The 22,985-nt window shown below is 37.6% G+C and overlaps 1 protein-coding gene across 2 annotated transcripts in view; it reads right to left on the bottom strand.

Annotated features, from left to right (window-relative positions):
• The window catches only part of TMEM67 (transmembrane protein 67), a 65,109-nt gene that overhangs the window by 14,224 nt on the left and 27,900 nt on the right, over positions 1-22,985 (bottom strand). The window contains exons 8-21 of one of the 2 annotated variants that reach the window (XM_010358626.2): positions 22,458-22,612; positions 22,226-22,334; positions 21,478-21,564; positions 20,652-20,717; positions 17,774-17,930; positions 16,517-16,640; positions 14,924-15,029; positions 11,537-11,593; positions 9,997-10,095; positions 7,822-7,920; positions 7,367-7,453; positions 6,162-6,261; positions 5,928-6,067; positions 3,359-3,499 (exon numbers count right to left, since the gene is read on the bottom strand). In XM_010358626.2, the coding sequence (XP_010356928.1) occupies positions 3,359-3,499; positions 5,928-6,067; positions 6,162-6,261; positions 7,367-7,453; positions 7,822-7,920; positions 9,997-10,095; positions 11,537-11,593; positions 14,924-15,029; positions 16,517-16,640; positions 17,774-17,930; positions 20,652-20,717; positions 21,478-21,564; positions 22,226-22,334; positions 22,458-22,612 (1,527 nt within the window). The remainder of the gene's footprint in view (positions 1-3,358; positions 3,500-5,927; positions 6,068-6,161; positions 6,262-7,366; positions 7,454-7,821; positions 7,921-9,996; positions 10,096-11,536; positions 11,594-14,923; positions 15,030-16,516; positions 16,641-17,773; positions 17,931-20,651; positions 20,718-21,477; positions 21,565-22,225; positions 22,335-22,457; positions 22,613-22,985) is intronic. The other variant, XM_030938030.1, reaches the window with a different exon arrangement.

Raw genomic sequence — 22,985 nt, 5'->3', positions numbered from 1 at the left:
AATGGTTTCCAGTGTTTTCTTAGATTTAATAGTAGAAACAGAAATTTTATAAATAAAAATTTTACCTGGTACATCTTTTTAGACATGTTTCACAAAAAGGTAAAATTTCCTAACTCCTCCATTTAAAGCTGTCCCCACTGTCCCCCATTCCTACCCTCCACTCCCCTCCCTTCTTTTTACTCTCTATCTCATGTCCCTGCTGCATCTCTTCACAGCACTTGGCACAATCTGTCATTTGTTCCTATAACAGCATATCCATAAGCTCAGCACAGCATCCAGTACACAAAATGCACTCAAATATGTGAATGAATAGAGTGAATCTACAGTAGCTGACTGCTGAAAATGTTTTCCTACATACTCTATATACATATTGTAAACCTCTTTAAAGGATGTCAAAAACAGCAATATTCAAGGTTTAAAAATTAAAAGACACCACTTAAAAGCTGAAGAGGCTGGGTTTAAGGAAATAGAAGGAGTGAACAATAAAGCCTGACATTATTAGAATCAAGAAGAGTTTAGACAAATTTACAAAACTGTAACAGGTTGTTAAAGGAACTCTCAAAGATTCTTGACAAATATATAAACACCGATCATTTTAGAGTATTACCATAGAGAGAAAAGGTTTACTATCCAGCTGACAGCAAAGTGAGATGCAAAGAATGAAGTTAGATGGTGGTGTCTGAGATTGCTAGGTGCTGTCCCAACAACCCTTTCTCCTTAGTAACAGATCCCTTCCTTGAGCAGGATATACTGCTGCCCAGCTGAAAGTTAGTGCAGTTAGGTGTGGCCATGCTATTAAGTTCTAGCCAAGAAGATGTTGAAAGGCACTTCTGAAAAGGCTGTGAAAGAAAAGGTGAGCTTACCTACTTCAATTCCCTCCTGTAACTTCATTGGCCATTATGGACCATGAAGGGACTGTGGAGATGGAAGTCCCTTGTGGCTGGGCAGAAGGACAGGCTTCTGGGTCCTGACAGTAGCACTAAGCCACCATTCCACTCCAGCCCTGTACTTTGGACCTCTGCTTATCTTTTTCATGGGAAAGATAAGGTTCTCTTTGATTTCAGCCACTCTTATTTTGTTTTTGATTGTGTTATATTCAACCAAATATGAAAAGTTTCAGATGATACTGCTTTAGACTCTCTACATCCAGATGAATCTGATATACTCACAAAATATATTGGTATATTGTACAAAATATTTCCTTACTATTACATTGATGGTAAACATCAAACTCCATACTCTTTTGATTCTATCTTGTTTCCAATTCTAATATGTTTGTTTTCTTTTTCTGGTTGTCAGTTGTCCTTTACTAACTCTATCCCTGTAGTTTCAACTTTGAGTAAGTCTCATCAATTAAAAATAAATATATATTTAAAAAGTTAATACACAGATTACTGAATACCACCACCTGGACCTAATTCTCTAAGAATATGCTCTCTTAAAAATATTTCAGTCTGGCTCATACCTGTAATCCTGGCACTTTGGGAGGCCGAGATGGGAGGATAGCTTGAGCTCAGGAGTTTATGACCAGCCTGGCCAACATGGTGAAACCCCATCTCTACTAAAAACACAAAAATTAGCTGGGCATGGTGGCAGGCCCCTGTAATCCCAGCTTCTTGGGAAGCTGAGGCAGGAGAATTGCTTGAACCTGGGAGGCGAAGGTTACAATGAGCCGAGATCACGCCACTGCACTCCAACCTGGGCGACAAGAGTGAAACTCTGTCTCAAAAAAAAAAAAGAAAATCGCTGGGTGTGGTGGCATGTGTCTATAGTCCCAGCTACTGAGGAGACTGAGGCAGGAGGACTGGTTGAGCCTGGGAGGTTGATTCTGCAGTGAACTATGATTGTATCATTGCACTCCAGACTGGGAGACAGGGGAAGACTGTCTCTAAAAACAAAAACCAAACAAACAAAAATCTCAAAAGATCCTTAAAAGTAGGCTGTTCTAGGTAGATAGCTATTAGCCAGCTATAGGAAGTTAAAAGTGGTCTCTCTAGAGGTCCTATCTTCATGTGCTGATTATAAAAGTTAAGGAAATTTTAAACAGAAGGACTCTCTCTGTTTATGAGTACCTGAAAGTTAGATGCTTGCTGCTGCTTTTCTTTTTCTTTTTTTTCTTTCCTTTTTTTTTTTTTCTTTATAGCCTCTACTAGATCCATGGGACCTGAGGCTAAAAAGACTTATTTTTACTTTTGGTCATTTTAATAAATATTTCAATAAAAACTCCACAAGGGGTACGAGCAATTTGAGTAAGGTTTCATGATATATAAATAAATGTAAACAATAAGTTATGTTTCAAAAGAAAACAACATATTTAGGGTAGTTTATCTGTCCCTGTATTTACATATAAACTAAACAAGGAGTCTGTCCTATGACTATAAAGCTGCAGACTCTCAAAGGCCCTTCAGAGCCCCACTATCGACAAGAACGTGAACTCTGAAATCAGGCTGTCTGAGTTCAAATTCCAGTTCTGTCAGTTACTAGTCACATGACTTCAGGCAATTTTTTTAGCCTTCCTGTGTCTCAGTTTCCTCATCTATAAAATGAGGATAATAACAGAGCTTATCTCTGTGGGCTATTATAAAGATTGAGGCATTATTAGGTATAAAGCAATTACAATTGTCCTTTAGTATGTTGGGATTGAGTCCAGAACCCCCAAGTATACCAAAATCCACCCATATTCAAGTCCCACATTCAGTCCTGCTGGAACCCATCTACACAGAAAGCTGGCCCTCTACAGATGCAGAATTTGCCTTCTGTGAACACTATATTTTCTACTCTCAATGAGTTCAAATAGTTTAACCCCATGTTGTTCAAAGATCAACAGTAATTACACTTGATCTTAGCCTAAAAGCCAAGAAGTGATGGATCAACAGTAGTTAACTAGTACAGTGACTAACACAATGTAAGAATTGACTACTGGCTGGGTGCGATGGCTCACACCTGTAATCCCAGCACTTTGGGAGGGGAGGAGGGTCACCTAAGTCAGGAGTTCAAGACAAGCCTAGCCAACATGGTGAAACCCCATCTCTACTAAAAATACAAAAAAATTAGCTGGACGTAGTGGTGGGCGCCTACAGTCCCAGCTACTCAGGAGGTTGTGGTGGGAGAATTGCTTGAACCTGGGAGGCAGGGGCTGCAATGAACCAAGATCATGCCACTGCACTCCAGCCTGGGCGACAGAGCGAAGGCTGTTTCAAAAAAAAAAAAAGAACTGACTATTAGCTTATTGCTCTTGTCACCTTCTTTCTGCTACAGAAAGAAGGATGTGGTCAATGTTTGATGATAATCAGTAAGTAGGCAGAGTTATGAAGAAGCAATGCTACTTAGAAGTACTATTACCTGTATAATTCCTTACCTGTATAATTCCAATGGCTAGCCAAAGAGCAGCAGACACTGCATATCTCAAAATGCGGCTATAAGGAGCTACATAGCTAGATGGACTTCTAGAAAGACTAGAAGATGAGTCCATTAATGCCAAGTTCTTGAATCCCACAACCTGGAGTAAAAAGGAAAAGTAATAATTTAAACAGACCTGGATAAAGAAAACTACTCTAGACTGAAAATAGAAAACCTCTCCCTACTCACCTTGAAAAACTAAAATATCCAAGTTTGTATAAATAGTAGAAAATCTAGATAAAAATAATTATTATCCAGTATCTTAACTACAAAGTATTTATTACACAATATTTAGTTAGTTCATTTGGCATTCTTCTCAATATGACTAAGGGTCAAATATAACCTTATTGTCATACACACTGACAAGACTACAAATTTAATTAAAAGGATAAAACTTTCATTAGTAAACTACCAATGAGTGAAACCAACAACTAGTATTTCATGAGTATTTGACATGTGCCAGGCACTGTACTAAACATTTTTATACTTTAAAACAGTATATTACAAAATGTCTTCTAAAGGGCATAAGATTCTTTGAAAAAGTAATCTATGTTTAAATACATTTGGTCCATCCATTACACTCACCTCCATGCTTCCCACCCTTGTAGAATAAAGGCTCTGAGAAGTTTTACAGTAAAAGATGCTACATGATTATACTGAATCCAATATTTTCTAAACTTACTTGACTACAAAACTTTTTCACGTAACATCTTTTAAAGCTGAGGAAACTCCTAAACACACACACACACACACACACACACACACACACACACACACACACCCCTTCAAAAAGAAAAGAAGTATGTGAGGTAACAGATAAACTAGCCTGATTTAGCCATTCCACAATGAATACATATATCAAAACACTGTATTGTAAACTATAAACATATGTAAATTTTATCTGTTTATTTAAGAAAAACCAAAATACTACTTCAAGTGAATTTTGGAAGTATTGCTCATATTATTTAAAAGCTCTAAGCCGGGCGCGGTGGCTCAAGCCTGTAATTCCAGCACTTTGGGAGGCCGAGACGGGCGGATCACGAGGTCAGGAGATCGAGACCATCCTGGCTAACACGGTGAAACCCCGTCTCTACTAAAAACTACAAAAAACTAGCCGGGCGACGTGGTGGCGCCTGTAGTCCCAGCTACCCAGGAGGCTGAGACAGGAGAATGGCGTGAACCCGGGAGGCGGAGCTTGCAGTGAGCTGAGATCCAGCCACAGCACTCCAGCCTGGGTGACAGAGCAAGACTCCGTCTCAAAAAAAAATAAATAAATAAATAAAAGCTCTAAGGATACAAACAGTCTTCTACTAGTTTTACAAAAGTAAAGGAAGGGAAAGGGGAAAGAGAATGGAAAGAAAGAAGAAAAAAGAGGGAAGACAGACAGACCTAAGAGTTCATGATTTATATTCAATCTTAATTAAGCAGATTATTCCTGAGAAAACCTATTCCCATATAAACGGTTTCCATGTTCAGTCTTATACTTAGTACTGAATACTTTAAGAATTTCAACTAAATCCATGAAATAACTGCAAATGTATAATAAATATGTTGCATCTTGTTCATTTTAGCCCCAGCTCTTAGCACAGAACATAGTCCATAGTAAGTTTTCAATAAAAATTAGTTGAAAAATATCAAACTTATAATAGTGATTCTAATGCAGAGGAGAATATGGATCAGGGAGTAGGGAGCTTTTTCAAAACATAGATACCTGGGGTTACCTCAAAGCTACTAAATCAAACATAGTCTCTAACGGTGAGCCTGAGCATAGGTATTTTACAAAAGATCCCCAAGGGATTCTGATACAAACTATTGGTTTTAAAGCCACTCCTTACACCTAGAGCAGTCAAAACACACAGAGACAGAAAGTATTATAGAATGGTGGTTGCCAGGGGTTAGGTGTAGCAGGGAATGGGTACAGGGTTGTTTAAGGGGTATAGAGTTTCAGTTTTGCAAGATGAAGAGTTCTAGAGATGAATGGTGATGATTTTGCATGACAATGCGAATGTACTTAACACCATCTTTTTTTTTGAGATGGAGTTTCACTCTTTTTGCCCAGGCTGGAATGCAATGGCGCGATCTCTGCTCACTGCAACCTCCGCCTCCCGGGTTCAAGCGCTTCTCCTGCCTCAGCCTCCCGAGCAGTTGGGATTATAGGCATGTGCCACCATGCCCGGCTAATTTTGTATTTTTTGGTAGAGACAGGGTTTCTCCATGTTGGCCAGGGTGGTCTCAAACTCCCGACCTCAGGTGATCCGCCTGCCTTGGCCTCCCAAAGTGAGACATGAGCCACTGCGCCTGGCTGACTTAACACTATTAAACTCTACACTTAAAAATGCTTAAGATGGTAAACTTAAAAAAAAAATTGTGGTAAAATAAATAACATAAAGTCACTCCTTTTTAATGGCTTCACAACAATATTTCAACCTTTAGAGAAATCTTCCACTGTCATGAAAACTTAGTTGGAATTAGTTTAATATTTGTAAGGTACATGTAAGTTGCATATAATCACATCAAACAGTTTGTACCTCCAAAAAGAAGAGGACAGTAAGTACTTGAAATAGTGAATTAATTTTTCTCACAGTCTGAATTTCATTCCATTCATTTGCTACAAAATATGTTCTCCATATGCTTACAGGAACAGTGGCACTTCGTATACCACCCTCACCTGGTCAGAAAAATAAAATGAGTAAAAGAATTCTACCTCCTTTGCTCTGCAAGGATAACAAAAGAATTTTGGTACAAATGTTTATTTCACTTACCTTCAACAGCTTTAAGAACCTTTCCTTTAGGTCGCTCCCAATCAATAAAGAATACATCTATTGTAATCTGGGATATGAGCTTATGCAAAAATTGTAGTGCCTGAGAATGACATATAATAAAACACCTGAAAAAGTACCAGCATTAAGCCCACTTATAAAACCAATATTGACTCTTTAAGAAACATACTGTTATCACAAGAACATATACTTTTATAAGTGAATTCACATGAAGTTATAATACCACTAGGGGATCATTAGAAGCTCATCAGATAACCTGGAATCACCAAATTCACAGAATTTTCACATACATTTTAATTTACCTTTCCTTTTTATTTATTTCTTTAAAATAGGAATACGAAAAGAGGCGACATTTTTCCTCCTTACATAGGGACTTATATAATTGACTCTTTCCCAAAGATTCTAGAAGCATACCTCATTTTGTAGATCAGTTGACTTCTTTATAAGTAAAGATATTTTCAACTATAGTTTGTTTTTCCTAGTTTTTGAATGCTCTGTTTTTTCTATTTCTACTATTAAGATTTCTGATTTTTATATAATGTGTTGTTGAAACACATCTTTCTCATTTATAGAAGCAATATGTTTAAACTGAGGCATTCTTTCTAGTTGTTGCATTATTGACCAAATAAAGGATAAAAATCTGAGTATGGGATACTTCACTTCGAGAAGCTCCCAGTCAGTGGAAAAAGGAGACACTTAATATTCACAGTACAATGGGATAAGGACTACCAAGAGGCATATAAAGAGCTTCACCTACATTGATAGAGAACACTAAGTTGAGGATGGGGGTCATAGGAAGAAAGGAGCAAAGGAATCTAGAGACAGACAAAACAGCTTTAAGATCTCAACACTATCCTTGATTAATGGAGACAAAATTCATGCCTGAAGACATTTTGTCCCATTGTGAATGTATCATCAGACTTTAAGGAAAGTTATATACTGAAATATCATTTTATCAAATAAGCCATACAAATTTATGGCTTCTTTGAAAAAAATATTTAAGGCAGATTTTCAGACTGAGCATCTACTACAAATAAAAGTAAATTTACCACATAAAATAATTAATGCTTTCTTTCAAAACCAAAGTGAATTTCACACCAAAGATTTTTGAAAGCATTTTAATTTTAAAGACTTACTAGTTTATTAGCAGGCCTTTTAAATTTGGTAACCTGTCCTTTAAAACTTACCTTCAGAGCAAAGGCACATCCAACATAAGTGACAAAACGTTCTTCCTGAACTGGCATTGGTAGCAAAACAGAGACAGACTTCTGTGCCTATAATAAAAATTACTTGATTAAATATAATCACACAAAGTTTTTTTTTGTTTATTTTTGTGGGGGGAAAGGAGGGTCTCAGTATGCTGCCCGGGCAGGACTCGATTCTGGACTCACAGGATCCTCCCACGTAAGTCTTCCAATTGAACAAGGTTTTTATTAAGCACAATTTAAAAACCAAAGAAAGCATAAAAGAGGAAGATAGTGATGTAATTGATAAGCTCAGCACACTCAAGGAATGGAGAGTTGGGCACTTTTCTTAATACTGTTGATCAAAAATTCTCCCAAACAAAAATAGTTCCTTTATAAAGAAAATTTTTCAATTATTCTGATACTGGCAGTTGGGGTAAATTCAGAAACTCACTCACTTTGAAGAAAATAAGCCAGTAAAGACCTGTTCCCACTGTGATGATAAAGAAAACATTGGCCAGATCACCAGCATAGTACACCAAGAATTTCATAACTGTCTGCAATTAAAAAACAAGAATTATAGCTGTTTAAGACTCAATGTATAAACCACTTTTAGTAATACTACCACTTTTATACATCATCCACTACATTTCTTAAGCCTGAAACACCTTGTTTCACATATCCACATATGATCTGGCTATAAAGACCACCTGCTTCCTCCTCCTTGCTACCTTTTGGTTCCTTACCTTTCTGGCCATTCCTGGTAGCCTCTTTTTTCAACTCTTCTCATCTTTCACTATCTAAGAAAATTGAACTGCTTCCTAATTTTCTCTTAGTCCCCTTTAATCTCTCCTCCACACTAACACCAGAGTTCGTTTTCTAAAATGTGAATTAGATTGTGTCACTTCCCTTGTTAAAAATGAACAACTCCTCATTGCAATATAAATTCCTGATCCACAAGGTCTTTCACAATATGGGCCAAAATTAACTTTTTAGCCTCATCTGCCAGTTCCAGTCATCTAATTAGTCAATGACTAACCACTCCATACTTTCATCTCGAATACTTTGTGGAATAAAATGGGCATTGTTTTCCCAAATATTCTTCTCTTCCTCTCTCTGGTAAGCTCTGATGATTTCTGAGAGCACAGACTATGTCTGTCTTCGCTCACTATCACAGCCTCTAGTTCCTGGCAGAGTGCCAGACACTTAGACAGTAGAGCCTCAGTGACTATTGTAGAATGAAGAGATAATCCCACTTAAAGTTCACTTCTCTGGGAAGCCTTTCTGGACTATCCCAAGTAGTAAATCAAGTCCCCCTGCTGATTCCTTAGCTCACTGGCTTTGGAATCAGAAAGATACTTTGGTTAAAGCTACCCTGTAACCTTTCTCATGTTCTTCGTCAGCAAAATGGAAATATCTATTACTGAGTTGTTGTAAAAATCAAGTGAGTAGAAAATTTAACCTTTGCCTCAATTTCCTCATGTGTAAAATGCAAATAATAATAACAACCTAACTTCAAAGAGCTACTGTGAGGATTAAGAAAATTACATACATAAAGCTTTAAAAAGTGCCTGGTACATGGTAAATATTTTTTAAATGTTTGATAAAAATAAAAGGTTAAATATGAAGTGAAAGTATAAAGTTAATAGAATAAAATGTAGACTATCTTTGTGATCTTGATATAGGGAAGGTTTTCCTAAACAAGATCCTAAAAGCACTGAAAAAATATTCAGATATGATGATATCAAAACTAAAAGTTTCTGGCCAGGCATGGTGGCTCAGGCCTGTAATCCCAGCACTTTGGGAGGCTGAGGTGGGCGGATCATGAGGCCAGGAGTTCAAGACCAGCCTGACCAACATGGTGAAACCCTGTCTCTATTAAAAATAAAAAAAGTAGCCAGGCAAGGTGGTGCATGCCTGTAATCCCAGCTACTCAGCAGACTGAGGCAGGAGAATCACTTGAACCCGGGAGGTGGAGGTTGCAGTGAACCAAGACCGTGCCTCTGCACTCCAGCCTGGGTGACAGAGTGAGACTCTGTCTCATAAAAACAAACAAAAACAAAAACAAACCTGAAAGTTTCTGTTAAACAAAGGACCACATGGATAAAAATGACAGATGGGTCACATATTTATTTGTTCATATATTTCAACATCAGAAACCAAAAAGGGGTTACTATTTAGAAAATAAAAAAAATCCTTCACATAAACAAGAAAAACTGGAAACATAATAGAGAAGTAGGCAAGGGATATAAACAGGCAGTTCACAGAAGGAAAAACCTGAATGATTAAAATGTATATGAAGAGTACAGAGAAATGAAAATGAAATCAACAGTGACATACTACTATATGCCATGAGATTGGCAAAAATTGGAAAGGTTGGAAAAATATCAAGTGTTGCCAAGTTTGTGCAGAAATAAGAAGAGCACTGCTGGTAGGAATATAGACTGGCATACAGTATGGTGGGAAGAAAATGAGGTACGCATATACCATATGACCCAGCAATACTTATCCTAATTACATACCCCAGAAAAATTCAATGCAACTTCGTTACTTATCCTCTAGCTGTGTCTTATGAAAAGGATCCAGAATAGTCAAAAGATTAAAATATTATTTAAAAACTCCTGAGATTATACCTGTAAATCAATCATGGGACTCCCAATGCGCCTCTTCCATCCTGCTGTCTTCAAAAGAGATGCTAAAACAGCTAGCCCACCCAATACACCCAAAGCAATCTAAAAAACAAAAGAACAATTGAGAATTTATGTAATTTCTCTCATTGGTGCTCAAAAACACTGTGAACAGAAAGTAAGGAAGTGCTCAAAAAAATGGTGGGGTGGGACATGTTGAAAGGACACAGGAGTCAAGTTGGAGGAACTTGTAATGCCCAAATGTGGGACAATTTGAACAAGAAAACAAATAATAACATATCATAATTACTAGAATAAAATAAATACGAGTTCACACTGATTTAAAAATAAATAATTGAATAAATAATGTGAGCAAAGGGAGAGTTTCTCCTTATAGTAAAGTTCCAAAATAATAAATAAAAAAGTAATTAGGGAAACAGAAAATCACCATCAGGCAAATATCACAGTGAAACTTTCTGCAGGTAAGAATCATCAATGGATGCTATTCAACAAAATTAGAGGGCTGGGCGCGGTGGCTCACGCCTGTAATCCCAGCATTTTGGGAGGCTGAGGCGGGTGGATTGCCTGAGGTCAGGAGTTCAAGACCAGTCTGGCCAACATGGTGAAACCCCGTCTCTACTAAAAATACAAAAAAATTAGCCTGGTGTGGTGGCATGCACCTGTAATCCCAGATACTAGGGAGGCTGAGGCAGGGGAATTGCTTAAACCAGCAAGGTGAAGGTTGCAGTGGGCCGAGATCACACCACTGCACTCCAGCCTGGGCAATAGAGTGAGACTCCATCTAAAACAAAATAAAATAAAATAAAATAAAATTAGAGGGCCGGCTGAGTGCGGTGGCTCACCTGAGGCTGGGAATTTGAGATCAGAATGACCAACATGGAGAAACCCCATCTCTACTAAAAATAAAAAAATTAGCTGGGCATGGTGACACAAGCCTGTAATCCCAGATACTCAGAAGGCTGAGACAAGAGAATCACTTGAACCCAGGAGGGAGAATAGGAGAATAAGAAGAATAAGAAGCAGGATGTTTGCATAATTTCAAAGAATCTTCCCCATGAGATACTTATTTTTATTTATTATTATAGCATCACTTTGATGGTCTTTGCCAAAACTATATGAACTCAATCTGATCATGGGAAAATACCAGACAAACCCAAATTGAGGGCCAAAATAAGGGACCAGTACTCTTCAAAAGTATTACGGTCACAAAAGACTAAGAATCTGTCACACATTGTAAAACACTAAGGAGATATGACAGCTAAAAGCAATATGTGACACTAGATTGGGTCCTAAAACAGAAAAAAATTCAATAGTGAAATTCAAATAGTATGTAGATGAGTTAATAGGACTACATCAATATTAATTTCCAGATTATGATCATTGTGCTAAGGTTATGTATGCTAACATTAGGGGAGGCTGGGAAAAGAATATCTGGCAAATTTGTTTTAGCAACTTTCTTGCACATCTGAAATTATTTAATTATAAAATACACTGTATATATTTTAATAGGTTAAAATAAACTTACATCTGTCTGGACATGTGCTTCTCCATGATCCATTTCATATGTGACTGAGAAAGAAACCTGGTATTTAAAACAAAACAAATTAGCTATACTGAAATTATGTAATACAAACTTACTTTTCTTATAAAAACACATTTGTAGCTGGGTTTTACCATAAACACTATAGTTTCTAACTATCAATATTACTAGAGTTGATTTACTTACATGTAAATAGATACGCTTTTGAGAATTATTTGTGCTACTTTAAATATCTCTTTCACGCACATTAAAAACGGGGCTTGTTAGGAGGTAAGTTAAATTCATGCACAGACTAACCATATTTCATTTTCTGATAGACTTCTGTAACTGAGGAATTTGACTAAACTTGTACATTAGGAATTTAGCAACTGGGTAAACCACCAGTTGCTAAACCGCAGATTAATCAAAGATCTGAACAAAACCTTAAAGATACCACTACGTTAAGAGACAAGAGAAAGAAGAACCTAGTAAAAGGTCAGAGAAGAGGACTGTGAAGGGTAGGAGAGGAAGATACCTAAGTCTTACCATGGTCACAGAATAGGGAGTTTCAAGAAGGAGGAGGACATTGAGTACAGTTTCAAATGTTGTATAAATGTCAAGGTAAAGAAAGCCACTATACGTGGAAACCATCACTGACTTTCATGAAAGAGGTTTTCAAAGAAGTAAATGGCAAGAGCCAGACTGCAAATGATGAAAGAGTAAATGGTTGGGAAATGAAGAGATACATTAGCAAGCTGGGCAGCTGGCAGAACTGAGTACAATGTTTGTTTGTTTGGTTGGTTGTTTTAGTTTGCTTTTAAGATAAGGCAATCTGAGAGTTTTTATAAACAAAGGAAAGGGACTCGTAGAGAGGCTGTCTGAATAAGACATTAGGGATGGAACAGGATATTGGAAAATGTACTATAAACGAGTTAGATAGAAGATTAGTTTAGGAAGAGAGGAGGGGACCTTCTTTCTTGGAAACAGGAACAAGAAATGGGAAGGACAATGAAACAGAGATTCTGAAATATTAAAGAGGAAATCTTAAGGAATTCGTATTAGATGCTCCTGATCTGCTCAAGACCAGATAAAGGGCAGAGACATAGCTGGATGTTTACAACTGACGTAAAATTTTGCAACAGCTGCCATGAGAAATTAAGAAATGATGAAAGAATTGTATATTTTATAATTAGAGTAATTTGAGGTAGACTTCATCAATGTAGTTTCGTGACTTAACTTTTTTTTTTTTTCTCTTTTGAGACAGTCTTACTACTCTGGAGTGCAGTGGTGCAATCTTGGTTTACTACAATCTGTACATCCCAGGTTCAAGCAACAAGAATTCTCCTGCCTCAGCCTCCCAAGTAGCTGGGATTACAGGTAACCACCACCATGCCCAGATAATTTTTTTTGTGTTATATTTTTAGCAGAAACAGGGTTTCACCATGTTGGCCAGGCTGGTCTCTAACTCCTGACCTCAACTGATCTGCCCACCTTGGCCTCCCATAGTGCTGGGATTACAGGCGTGAGTCACCACAACCAGCAGACTTAACTTTTTTCTATTTGTTATTTTTCAATTTATCAAGGCTTAGTTTAGAATTATTTTGGACAAGAATAATATTTAAAGAAAAGACTCAGAAGTGTTTTACATTAAAATAAATATATATATATATACACACACACACACACAATTGTTTTATTTTTTTTGAGACAGAGTTTTGCTCTTGTTGCCCAGGCTGGAATGCAATGGCACGCTCTTGGCTCACTGCAACCTCCTCCTCCCGGGTTCAAGTGATTCTCCTGCCTCAGCCTCCCAAGCAGCTGGGATTACAGGCATGCACCACCATGCCTGGCTAATTTTGTATTTTTAGTAGAGACAGGGTTTCACTATGTTGGTCAAGCTGAAAATAAATATATTCTTGATTACTCATAATACCACTCCAGGAAGTTTTAAACCAGGCAGTCTTTTGTTGTTACCAAGTATGTTTTGGATTTTCTTCTCTCATTACAGTGTATGCAAGCTCGGTCAATGGAAACTAATTTTAGCACTGGATTAGGTAATACAAATGAGGATGGAAAATCTTTAAAAGTTATACTATATGTGTATTTTTACTTAATTAAAGTTTGAATCCAATAGCAGTCAAGTACAAGTACAAGCACAACAGAGAGGCCAAAAGCACCGGCTGAAGGAACTAGAATATTAAAATACAGAAGTAAAATAGTAGAAATTCAAAGCTCTTACAGAGTTTGGAGGTAAGAAATGCTATGCTCCACTTCTCATGTTTTTAGGGAAAGAAGGGAATAGCCAGTTAATCTCTAGGAGGAAAAAGTATAGAAGAATTACCTCTGTTTTTTTACCTCTATCCCTCTCTCATTTATCCCTCCTCAAAGCAAGGATGCTTTATCTGACTAGAGAAGTTGAGAAGAGGAACTGAGCATGTGTGGCTCAACCTTCTCTAAGCTCATTCTCTGCAGTGCAGCCTAAGAGGTCTCACTTCCATATACAGGCCCACCCAGGCAGAAGAGGCCTTCTGTCCTATAGTTAAGTTTAATTTAGTTGGCGAAGTAGTGGGAAACCTATTTGGCTGCAGGTCCAAACTACATCCTCTAGTTCATGTTAGCTGTACTAGTTATAACGCTGATAATTATCATCTCCTTCTGCCTGTTGAAGTATGTCTCTATTAAGTAGGTCATAGATTGGTGAGCACACATATGCCCACTGTAAAGTCTGAGTTCCTGGCTTAATTGGGCAAAGACACAAGATCTTTTTTTTTTTTTTTTTTTTTTTTTGAGATGGAGTCTCACTCTTTTGCCCAGGCTGGAGTGCAGTGGTGTGATCTCGGCTCACTGCAACCTTTGCCTCCTGGGCTCAAGCGATTCTTCTGCCTCAGCCTCCAGAGTAGCTGGGAGATGCGTGCCACCACGCCCGGCTAATTTTTGTATTTTTAGTAGAGACAGGGTTTCACCATGTTGGTCAGGCTGGTCTCGAACTCCCGACCTCAGGTGATCCACCCACCTTGGCCTCCCAAAGTACTGGGATTACAGGCGTGAGCCACCACACCCGGCCCACAAAATCTTAACAAAAGCAAGGTGGCCAAAAAGAACAGGAGCAGACATTGCACATCTCAGCATACTCCAGTAACCCGAACAAGGATACTGGGCTGCTGGTGAGACTTCTACTGAAAAACATAATCCATTCTTACTTTTTTATACTCAGGATCCATACGAACTCACCTCTTACCATTATTAGTAAAAAATAATTAAGACTTGACTATATGTAGAGAAAGGTTTATTTAGAACTTAAAAAAAAAAGACTGTCTTTTGACCAAAATGTAAACTGAATCAGTATTATACTCTATTTATACATATAAGGGCACTGATTAGTCAGGAACTCACCTTCACAGACTGGCTGTTGGCATCTTTGATATCAATGTCACTGTAGGCAATGGTGATTAAGGGAGGGTAGATGTTTCCATTTATTGTGTTGGGTACAAGGTGGACGCTATTTAAAAGAAAATACATTTATAGTAATCAGTATATCCAGGCCCTTAAACATACATTTAATTTACCATTTCTTTTGAATTTAATATGAATTGTGTGATGATCTCAGAATCAATCAGTTAACAAGGACTAAGGAAGGTTACACATAAACTAATGATGACAACACAAGCTATCTTCAGTGATCAAGACTTGAACATTAAAATATATCATCTGATGGTGTAAGATTAAAGAAAAAACAAACTAAAAATGTACCATCTGAGATAAATTAGAAGCTCAATCCAAGTCCTATGAAGTTTACAGATGAACTCACTGAAGCACTATAAACTATCTTTGAGGAATAATCAAAAGTACAGTGCTACATGAAGCCTAAAGAAAGGCAGATAAGATCTTGATTTCAAAAGAGAAAGATAACAAAATAATATATGTCAAGCCAGGTGCAGTGGCTCATGCCTGTAATCCCAGCACTTTGGGAGGCCAAAGTGGGAAGATTGTTTGAGCCCAGGAGTTCAAGACCAGTCTGGGCAACATAGCAAGACCCTGTCTCAAGATAAACAAATAAATAAATTTTTTAATTAAAAAAAAAAGTGTCAGCTGTAATATGGTTATGGCACAAAGTGAGGTTCATTTTGCCAAATTCAATGCATTAGTACTGTATAGTTTGTGAATTCAAAAAGGAAAGTGCCAATCACTAGGGGCCAGCATGGTTTCATCAAGAACACATCAAGTCTGATTAGGTGCATTTTCATTTTTACTAGAACACTGTATTAGCAGATTGAAGAAATGCCGAAAACACAGTACATTTGGATTTCAGCATGATACATAACAAAGTTTCTGCACTGTTTACCTCATAAGATTATGAGAATCAAAACGAAACAACTGAAAAAAAAGTATATTGAAGTACTTCAAAGTACCAAACTACTGTGAGATGATGGTGTTGATTTTCATCAGTGTATTCAAGGTACACATCATAAAACATTAGAGTGGGAAAGTCACTAAGATTTTAGAGATCTCACACTGGAAAACAAAGAAAAATTTAAGTGGTGCAGTACTAACCTAAGGTACGATCACAGTTAGGTTATCCTAGGAAGAGGGGGGTGTTGATAACTAATCTGGGTAAACCCAGAACAAAAGTCACTGAAAGAAATGAGGATAGGGGAGTCCTAAATATCACCAACCATCTGGCAAGCTCTTTCTAAAACACCAATTTCAGCTCACTGGTATTTACTTAGCTATTCACACCCATTCTAATTCAGCAGGTCTAGAGGGGGACCTGGCATGTGAATTTTGACCTAACTCCTCACACTCTTCTGTTACATAGTTTCCCCCTTGGCTATTCACTTTTACTGGTCTATGCCAATCTACACATATACTTAAAATAACCTGACCAACTGTTCCAATTCAGTTGTCCTTACTGTTTTCATCTACTAAAGACTGGCAAACACTTCCATTATATTTTCCCATAAATAATATCATTAGACATTTGTTTACCTCAGTGATATTTGGGTAGCAACTCGAATTACTCTTGGCTGACTTCCTAAGTCATTTTCTCGTCCACTTACTGCATCCACTAAGAAAATGCGCCGAGTTAGAAGCCACTTGCCAGAGTTGCTGTCTTTTATAATAAAAAGAAAAAAGTTTACTGTACAAATTTAAAACAAAATTATTGTTTTAGATAAGATGGCTGCAAAAAGCTACTAGTATAAGAAACACCTGACAATGGCCTTCTCTAACTCATGTGAATGTCTTCTTTTTTTTTTTTGAGACGGAGTCTCACTCTGTCGCCCAGGCTGGAATGCAGTGGCGCAATCTTGGCTCACTGCAAGCTCTGCCTCCTGGGTTCACACCATTCTCCTGCCTCAGTCTCCCGAGTAGCTGGGATTACAGGTGCCCGCCACCACACCCAGCTAATTTTTTTGTATTCTTTAGTAGAGATGGGATTTCATCATGTTAGCCAGAATGGTCTTGATCTCCTGACCTCGTGATCTGCCTGCCTCAGCTTCCCAAAGTGCTGGGATTACAGGCGTGAGCCACCGTGCCCGGCCTCTTTTGTTTTTTTTTTAGACAGGGTCTCACTCTGTTGACCAGGCTATAGTGCAGTAGCATAATCATGGCTCACTGCATTCTCAACTTGGGCTCAAGTGATCCTTCCACCTCTGCCTCCAGAGTAGCCGGGACTACAAGAGTGCACCACTACACCAAGTTAATTTTTTTTTTTGTAGCAACAGGTTCTCATCATGTTGCCTAGGTTGGTCTTGAATTTCTAGGCTCAAGCAATTCTCCCCTCTTGGTCTCCCAAAGTGCTGTGATTATAGGTGTGAGCCACTGCGCCTTGGACTTGAATGTCTTCTGATTGTTTGAACTTTGCATAGATTTGGAAGGCTTTTCCCTGCAAATTACCTGAAAAAGCGGAATTTTATAATATGAGTAATAACGAAAGAAACTAATTTGTCCAAAAAAGCATATTCAGGACAGTTTGAAGAAAAAGCCCCAATTTACAGTTCTACTAATGTTTCTCAGGATATACCCTTAGCAACAGTATAATTTCTTAACAATATGTCTGGTAATAAAATTAGTAAAAGTTTCTAAATCCACCATCAATATATTGTTTTATTTTTTGGCACACTGTATAGAACCATATAAGAGAGAATTCATGAGCTTTCTTATGTGGTTTATTAAATTATCATGTAGGTTACCTTATTTATTGATTTCTGCTCAGGGAAAAAGTGGTATGTATGGATGTCTTACCTTGGTTCACAAATATCTTATTGTGTTGAAGATTTAGGTTTAACACAGGCACAGCCAAAATATATTGATGTTGATTTTCATCAGCATATTCAAGGTACACATCATAAAATATAGGAGTGGGAAAGTCAATTAAGATCTTAGAGATAGGAATCTCACACTGAAAAGTAAAATTGAAAATAAAAGCACATAAAACAGCAACTTAAAGCACTAAAAAGCAAAAAAAAAAAAAAAAATTACAATTGAAAATTAGCAAGCATATTTATTATCTTCAGAATGTTTTTCTAGTTGTGCAAAATATCTTTATACTACCTTGTTTATATGCATTTCCATTTGCCTTCCAAAACCTGAATACTGTAAATATGACTATTTTATAAGGACCAAAAACACTAATAGTAAAGAACTGCTTTGAGAACTTTGAAAACTTCTTGAGCCTCAACTCAGATGAAGGAGGTATGCTTTCATTCTCAGTATTAAGTGTACATCAGTGAAAAGGTTTAAAACTACTGTCCTATGGGATAAATTCCCAATTTTTTCTCCTGCTGTACAATGATGTCTATGATCTGCCTTCCATTAACCAAGCCAGGTTTATCTCTCATTACTCCCTATCTGTCTATGGTGGTCCATTCATACTAATCAACTTGTAGTTTCTAAATATGCCATGCTACCGTATGCCTCTCTGTCATTAAAATGTGCCTTCTGTCTGACATTTCCTTCCCCACTGTGTTCTCCTGGAAAACTCATATTCATTATACAAGCTCAAGTATCACTTACTTTGTGAAGTCTTTCTATACTTCCCCAGGAATCAGTACCTTGTACAAACCTATAGAATGACACTTATTATATTCTTTGCAATTATTTGTCTATATAACTGTTTTGCCTACTACACTACGAAGAACTTGAGAGTTGGCCAGGTTCAATGAAATAAAAATGCTTTTTAAACCTGATGGAACATTGGCTCCACTGTTTATGTGACACAAGTCTTTGAGTAAATTACCTAATTACTTGGCATAATTTCCTCATCTGTGAAGCACAGATATTATGTATCTCACATAGTTATTTTATGAATCAAATGGGATAATAATGATAAAACGTTGAGCACACAGAGACAGGCATTACATAAATGTTGATCTTTCTGGCCTATGTTAGAAGCACAATAACATTTATTTTGAAAACAGCAGCAACAACAACATGTAAATCATTTCTGACAAAAGAAGTAAATTCATGTTCATGGTAGAAAATTTGGAAATTATAAACAAGAAAACAAAAATAATTTCTGACCCCACTATCCAGAGGTAATCACTGTTAGTAGATTCTTCCAATCTACTTTCCATAATGGTATTTTTTGTTGTGGTTTTGTTCTATGGTTGTGTGTGGAACTTTATCAAGATGTATTTTTACAGACTAATGAATTGATATGGTTTGGCTGTGTTCTCACCTAAATCTCATCTTGAACTGTAGTTCCTATAATCCCCATGTGTCATGGGAAGGACTGGAGGGAGGTAATTGAATCATGGGGGCGGTTACCCTCATGCTGTTCTCATAATAGTGAGTGAGTTCTCATGAGATCTGACGGTTTTATGAGGGGTTTTTCCCTTTTTTGCTCAGCACTTCTCTTCCTGTCACCATAAGTTTCCTAAGGCCTCCTCGGTCATGCTGAACTGTAAGTCAATTAAACCTATTTCCTTTGTAAATTACCCAGTCTCCTGTGTGTTTTTATTAGCAGTGTGAGAATGGACTAATACATGCATGTCTTTCAAGTATTTAATGGCTCATAATATTCCTTAGTAAGATAATGTAATTTCAAAATATGTACCAAAGTAAGGAATGTCAGAGAAGGAAGGAGAAAGAAAAAAATGGAGGAAGATGAAGGAATTATTTTTGTTTGTTATTAGGGGGTAGAAGAAGAGAGTAACCCTTTATTAGTCATTTAAAAAAAGCATTTTTACCTTATTTCAAAATGCTCAGAAGTAAGCATTACTTTTTAAGACCTATAAGCCTAGAAGCAGATAAACAATTTATTACGAATATGTAATATTATATGATGTTTAAGACTTTAGGCTGGGCGAGGTGGCTCGCACCTGTAATCCCAGCACTTTGTGAGTCCGAGGCTGGTGGATCACTTGAGGCCAGGAGTTTGAGACCAGCCTGGTCAACATGGCAAAACCCCATCTCTAAGAAAAACACAAGAATTAGCTGGGTGTGGTGGTACATGCCTGTTGTCCCAGCTACTCAGGTGGCTGAGGCACATGAATTGCTTGAACCCAGGAGGCAGAGATTGCAGTGAGCCAATATCGCCCCACTACACTCCGCCCTGGGCAACAGAGCAAGATTCTGTCTCAAAAAACAAAACAAAACAAAACAAAACAAAAACCTCTATAGATAACAAGGTGCTCTGTTTATGCCACTGAAATCAAGCTTTTCTGTACCCAGGTAATAAAAAATTATATTAATTAGTGAAATTATTCATCACTATTAAAAACATTTCTGGCCAGGCACAGTGGCTCATGCCTGTAATCTCAGCACTTCGGGAGGCTGAGGAGGGCAGATCACCTGAGGCGGTGAGTTCGAGACCAGACTGACCAACATGGAGAAACCCCGTCTTTAGCCGGGCATGGTGGCACGTCTGTAATCCCAGCTACTCGGGAGGCTTAGGCAGGAGAATCGCTTGAACCTGGGAGGTGGAGGTTGCAGTGAGCTGAGATCGCGCCACTGCACTCCAGCCTGGGCAACGAGAGCAAAACTCTATCTCAAAAAAAAAAAAAGCAAAAACAAGAAAAAAAAATTTCCAATCTCAAAATTTAAGTATTATTCCAATTACTGCTGATATGAAATTTTGAAAAATAAAGCTAAAATATAGTCTAATATCATTCAAACTTACATTTTGTTGGTAGGTTGTTCCAAATGAATAAGCAGCATTTAGCCTTGTTTCTGTGTCTGGACAAAGCTACAGTAAAATAATACAACACATAAATATCTCTCACAACTGTTTTCTATTCTTATACTCACCCAAACATGGATATACGCTCTACGTCATACTTATGTAATGTATCAAGGATATGAAAAGTTAAGGGAACATCTGTTATAAATTAAAGTCACAACTTTAAAGAAATAAAACTTAGCCAGGCATGGTGGCTCACGCCTCTAATCCCAGCACTTTGAGAGGCCAAGATGGGCGGATCACGAGGTCAGGAGATCAAGACCATCCTGGCTAACACGGTGAAACCCCGTCTCTACTAAAAATACAAAAAACTAGCCGGGTGTGGTGGTGGGCGCCTGTAGTCCCAGCTACTCGGGAGGCTAAGGCAGGAGAATGGTGTGAACCTGGGAGGCAGAGTTTGCAGTGAGCCAAGATCACACCACTGCACTCCAGCCTGGGTGAGAGAGCGAGACTCTGTCTCAAGAAAAAAAAAAAAAAAAAATTAGCCAGGCGTGGTGGCTGGCACCTGTAGTTCCAGCTCCCAGTTATTTGGGAGGCTGAGTGAGCCAAGATCGCACCATTGCACTACAGCCTGGGTGAGAGAGTGACACTCTCTCTCTCAAAAAAAAAAGAAAGAAACTTAAGAAATTCTAATTTAAAGCATAAGAAAAAAAATCAACTGTAGTATGTAACTGATGCTTTATTCATACAATAATCTAATATTTTTATCTTTGCCTCAGGCAAAAATAATGCACATTATTAATTCTTTAACTAGAATTGTGCTTACCTGTAAAACACCTCCTTCTAAAGTTTGCCACTTGAGAAAATTTCCTCTTATATCATAGGAAGCAGCAACAAACTTCAGTTTTGTATTCTGATTAAAGAAAACAAGAGCAAAATCAGGTCAAATACTCTGAAAGTCATACAATGTCCTATAAAGAAATGTTCATCATTGACAAATTACATTCAATTACCTTTATTTTGAGGCTCAATTAATCTATTTCTATGACTAAATACACCTAAAATAATTGGACTTTTTTTTGCATGAAAATTATTATTCTAGAATTGAGAGGCAGCCCTAGTGACAGATAGCCTCCTTTCGAACCTGTTAAATAGGAGGCAGTGTGGGAAAACAGTATCTCCTCATTCTGGAAGGTCAAAAAGTTAGAGGTAGGAATTTGGCCCTGTGAAGTGCTGAGCAATGTCACAGAGCCCCAGTCAATCTTTGGAAGCACTTCTTTAAGGTATGGAAAAACAGGACAGAGATTTTTTACATTTGGTGTTGAAAACTACTCTTCCCAACCCTACAAATACTACTTCTTGTCATAACCACATAATCCAGAAGTATCCACATATTCAATACGACAGCTAAACTCTATACTGTTTAGTTCTTGTAAGTTGTTGACATTTATATTTAGTTTAGTAACTGAGTTTGTAGCAATAACCTAAAAAGGTAAGAATTGTAACTTTCTTATTACCTTTTAAAATTATAAATCAAAATGTAGTTATCCTCGAATGATATTAGACATTTTTACCTGGTTTTCTCCTTTAAAACTGAAATTTGTAGGAAGAGAGGTAGAACTGAGGACTTGAGGTGCTAATCCTAACTGGTCTCCATAAAACAGCCAAGGAAGATTCTGTCTCCTATAAACAGTTACAACTGTTTTAATAATGGAGAATAAATATTTCTTATTAATATTTGTGAATATATTAATAACTGCACTGAATTCAGTCAAAATAACATTTCATCAATTAAAATATCCTTACCAAAATGAAATAGAATGAACAGTGCTTAGTCCAGCAGTATTTTCAAAGATAAACTGAAATAGTCCACATGCATCAAATGTGGCAAAGTCGTAAGAATTCATGTTCATCACACATATATTTCCAAGAGCTTGACAAGATGTTAGATTGGCATATACCTACAACAGAACAATGGCAAAGAAAAGTAACATGAACCTGAACAGTCTATGCAAAAGTTGATATAAAAATTTTACTTTGTGCAGGTCCGTTCCAAGACAGCCAAGTAGGAACAGCTCCGGTCTGCAGCTCCCAGCGTAATCAACGCAGAAGATGGGTGATTTCTGCATTTCCAACTGAGATACCTTGTTCATCTCATTGGGACTCGTTGGACAGTGGGTGCACCCCATGGAGGGTGAGCTGAAGCACGGTGGGGCATTGCCTTACCTGGGAAGTGCAAGGGGTCGGGGGATTTCCCTTTTGTAGCCAAGGGAAGCCATGACAGACTGTACCTGGAAAAACAGGACAACTCTACCTAAATACTGCGCTTTTCCA

The sequence above is a fragment of the Rhinopithecus roxellana genome, chromosome 9 (genome assembly GCF_007565055.1).
Source record: "Rhinopithecus roxellana isolate Shanxi Qingling chromosome 9, ASM756505v1, whole genome shotgun sequence".
Lineage (NCBI taxonomy): Eukaryota > Metazoa > Chordata > Mammalia > Primates > Cercopithecidae > Rhinopithecus > Rhinopithecus roxellana.
This window is presented reverse-complemented; position numbering and strand designations above follow the sequence as displayed.